Source organism: Arachis ipaensis, chromosome B05 (assembly GCF_000816755.2).
Source record: "Arachis ipaensis cultivar K30076 chromosome B05, Araip1.1, whole genome shotgun sequence".
Taxonomy (NCBI): domain Eukaryota; kingdom Viridiplantae; phylum Streptophyta; class Magnoliopsida; order Fabales; family Fabaceae; genus Arachis; species Arachis ipaensis.
The window spans coordinates 149,267,296-149,271,246 of NC_029789.2; the positions used below are offsets into that span (position 1 = coordinate 149,267,296).

At 38.0% G+C, this 3,951-nt stretch overlaps 2 protein-coding genes across 3 annotated transcripts in view; one reads left to right on the top strand and one right to left on the bottom strand.

The window, feature by feature from the left end:
- Window positions 1-3,951, bottom strand: part of LOC107645011 (protein ROOT PRIMORDIUM DEFECTIVE 1) — a 20,503-nt gene that overhangs the window by 4,265 nt on the left and 12,287 nt on the right. The window lies entirely within an intron of this gene.
- Window positions 82-2,746, top strand: LOC107645012 (protein DETOXIFICATION 54). Of its 2 annotated transcripts, none has more exons than XM_016349011.2 (4): window positions 82-200; window positions 435-524; window positions 599-1,480; window positions 1,819-2,746. In XM_016349011.2, exons 2-4 carry the CDS (start codon window positions 468-470, stop codon window positions 2,419-2,421), a joined length of 1,542 nt encoding a protein of 513 aa, XP_016204497.1. In that variant the 5' UTR covers window positions 82-200; window positions 435-467; the 3' UTR covers window positions 2,422-2,746. The 2 variants fall into 2 exon arrangements, with proteins under 2 accessions (XP_016204497.1, XP_020959053.1); XM_021103394.1 differs by having other exon boundaries at window positions 92-191.

Below are 3,951 nucleotides of genomic sequence, written 5' to 3' on the forward strand. Positions count from 1 at the left end.
CTTAAAAAAATGATATTTAAAAAAATATAATTTTTTTTTATTTCTAAAAAAAATCCACTACTTATATATCTGATATCTCTCCCCCTGCCCCCTCTCTCCCCTCTTCCTTGCTTTCTTTCTTGTCACACACCCCTTGCCTCTTACTCTTTTCAGTTTCAAAGAGAAACAAACAACCACCCCAACTTTGCAGGGTTCGTTTTGTAAGCATCCTTTTTTTTTTTCTTTCATTTATGCCTTATTAGATCCTATACCATAAATCTATAATAATCATTCCATCACGAAGAGTACGAGAAAAACAAAATTATTAATAATATTGCATACATACATACCATGTTATCTTAATCTTCTTCCTCTTTCTTACATCTTCAACGTGTAAAAATCATCATCATCTTCTTCTTCTTCTTCACTGTTTGATTCACTGCGCTCTTATGCAGAACAACGCATATTGATCAAAGAAAGATCCAAGCATGGGAGACAACAAAGTCGTGGACTTTTTCTCCCACAAGTTCCCAACCACCGCTCAGGTAAAAAGCTACTACTAAGTAAAAATTTTGAATATGCATAATCATAAAAAAGCATCTTCCTTTTGCACACACAGGTAGTGGAAGAACTGAAGGAGCTGTGGGGCATGGCGTTGCCAATCACAGCCATGAACTTATTAGTGTTCGTTCGTGCCGTTGTTTCGGTTCTCTTCCTCGGAAGACTGGGCCCATTGGAGCTAGCAGGTGGAGCACTGTCCATAGGCTTTACCAACATAACAGGGTACTCTGTTCTGGTGGGCCTAGCAGCGGGCCTGGAGCCGGTGTGCTCGCAGGCCTACGGCAGCAAGAACTGGGAGCTTCTGTCTCTTTCACTGCAGCGCATGGTGGTGATTCTCCTGATGGCAATAGTCCCCATAAGCCTTCTGTGGCTGAACCTGGAAGGGATCATGGTTTTCATGGGGCAAGACATAAGAATCACAAAAATGGCAGCTCTATACTGTTTCTACTCTCTGCCAGACCTTTTAACAAACACGTTGTTGCAGCCACTGAGAGTGTTCTTGAGGTCGCAGAAGGTGACGAAGCCAATGATGTACTGCTCGCTGGTGGCGGTGGTGTTCCACGTGCCGCTGAACTACGTGCTGGTGGTGGTGGTGGGGCTGGGAGTGCCTGGGGTGGCGATGGCGTCGGTGGTGACGAACCTGAACATGGTGGTGTTGATGGCGGTGTACGTGATAGTGTGGAGGAAGAAGGAGATGGTGATGAAGTGGGGAGGGATGAAGAAGATTCGAGGGCCTGGAGAGATGTGGGAGTTGATGAGAATGGCGGTGCCGAGTTGCTTGATGATATGTTTGGAGTGGTGGTGGTATGAGATTGTGACAGTGATGGCTGGCTATTTGGAGAATCCAACAGTTGCAGTTGCTGCCACTGGGATTCTCATTCAGACTACTAGCATGATGTACACTCTCCCTATGGCCCTTGCTGGCTGTGTTTCTGCCAGGGTACTTCTTTTTTGACCATGTCATTCACATAATTAGTCATTAATATAAAATATATATTAAAAATAAGTTAAAATCTTCTTATTTCATTTTATGATTGCGTCAACTACAGGGTCCCAGTTAGGTCACAAAACTACTTCTTGTAAGTGCATTTTCCAATCCCCCTAATACATTTCTGTTTCACCTCTTAATTTAACCATCATATCCACTACTCACTTCTCTCAATTGCGATGGGACCCTTGGAACTTGTTCACATTTGCATTGTTCAAAATGTTTCAAGTACTACAAGAATATAATGTTTTGGAAGTACTTAATAATTATTTTGCTTGCAATGAATGTAGGTTGGGAATGAGCTTGGAGCAGGCAGACCATACAAAGCAAAGCTAGCAGCCATTGTTGCCCTAGGATGTGCCTTTCTCATTGGCTTCATCAATGTCACATGGACTGTCATCCTTAAACAAAGTTGGGCCGGGCTTTTCACAACCGACGAGGCGGTCAAAGCCCTGGTTGCGTCGGTCATGCCAATTATGGGCTTGTGTGAGCTGGGTAATTGCCCACAGACCACGGGCTGTGGCATATTGCGTGGCACAGCCCGTCCGGTCATAGGGGCCCATGTCAATCTGGGATCCTTCTACATTGTGGGAACCCCTGTGGCTGTGAGCCTGGCATTTTGGTTTAAGATTGGGTTTAGTGGGCTTTGGTTTGGGCTTCTGTCGGCCCAAGCGGCGTGTGCCGTGTCAATCCTGTATGTTGTGATTGCAAAGACGGATTGGGAAGCTGAAGCCCTCAAGGCTGAGAAGCTCACAAGGGTGGTGGAGATTGGTCCATGCAATAATAGTAGTAGCAATAGGAATGAGAATTACAATGAAGATTTTGAGAGAGAGAATGAAGAAAGCATAAGGTTGTTGGTGATTGGGAATGGGAACAAAGATGACATTTGTTGAAAAGATACCAATTATGAGGGATTGAGATTCTGTGTTTTTTTTTTTCTTTTTTGTTGTCCCTAGTAGATTGGAGTTGGGGGGCTTGTGAGTGGTGCCTGTAATTGTGGCTAGCACAGCTATGGTGGTCATCATTCATGCCTTTGCTTTCTTATCATTTTGAGGATAGAGGCTTTATCTATGCTTTTCTTTTTTTCCCTTCTGCCTTGCCCCAATTCTTCTCTTTACTTTTCATCTTTTAGAAAGGGTATTTGCTAGGGTAGGAACTCTCACTTTCTGATGTAACAACTGTTAATATATTTAACAACTTTAAAACTCTCTTATTTCTTTCTTTGCTTATCTTATTATTATTTCCGACTTTGAAAATTTTAAATATTATTATATTAATTATTTATATTATTGTATCAAGTTTCGACCAACATGTAACCAGAAAAAAAAATGAGTCATTGGATGAAATGTTATACCAATCTCATACTATTAAAACCATCATTGATAGCTATTTGATTGCTACAAATCACAAAAGTTGCTGGCTCCCTAACATTCCTCATTATTTATTATAGTTTTAAACTATGATGATCTCTTTTTTTTTTTTTACTAAAAATAGGAGATTCGAATTCGTAATTTTTTAATTAAATATAGAGAGAATATGTCATTTGAGCTATATCTTATTAGCAAGTGAATGTAGAATTTAGAAATGAGGATTCGGCATCTGACATATTGAAGATATTTAGATATAAATAAGGCTGAGTCTATGTGATTGTATAGTGTGAGGAGATCAAACATAGAGCAGCTTTTTAATTTACATATTAATACTCTTATAAGTTATATACTTATTATATATATAGTTTAATCATTTTTTTATTTAAAATATCTTATGTAAATTGAAATGGGATAACTTTTTTCATTCTATATAAAATATCCTGATTTTCTAAAGTAGTATATTTTGTTTTTTATGTTTCACTTTATTTAATTATGGTTAGTTTAGGCCTTTAGGGTTGTTTCATGATAGACCATCAATCCTGGTAGTTTGACTAGTTTCACAAAGAAATTTATTCTTCTATATATGCCAGCTATTAATTAGTTTATTTCCCTGTATCTTTCTCATCAGCAACTCTTAGCTTCATTTTGTGCCATGAGAACTTTATTACATACAATAGAGTAATAGTAGATATTGTTATTTCTATATTGATGCCATTTTCAAGTTGATAAGATTTTTTTATAATTGTATTTGTATAGTAGAAATATTTTTAGATTGAGAATAATATTATCAATTTTGAAGTAATAATATTTACTCTCCTCTAATGTGAACTTGTAAATGACAAGGGACAAAATTGATTTGTGTATGTGTGTGGACATTTAAGTTAAATTATGGGTCTATAACAAAAGTTTATTCTTTTAAGAAATAACGAATTAAAATAATTTATATTGTTATGGGGTGAAAACAAACCGAGACTTTGCTCTTAAACTTTGCTTGTCATATAGTTAATTGGCTTGAATTTGACCTGCAGTCTGTATACTAAGCCTGACCTTAAA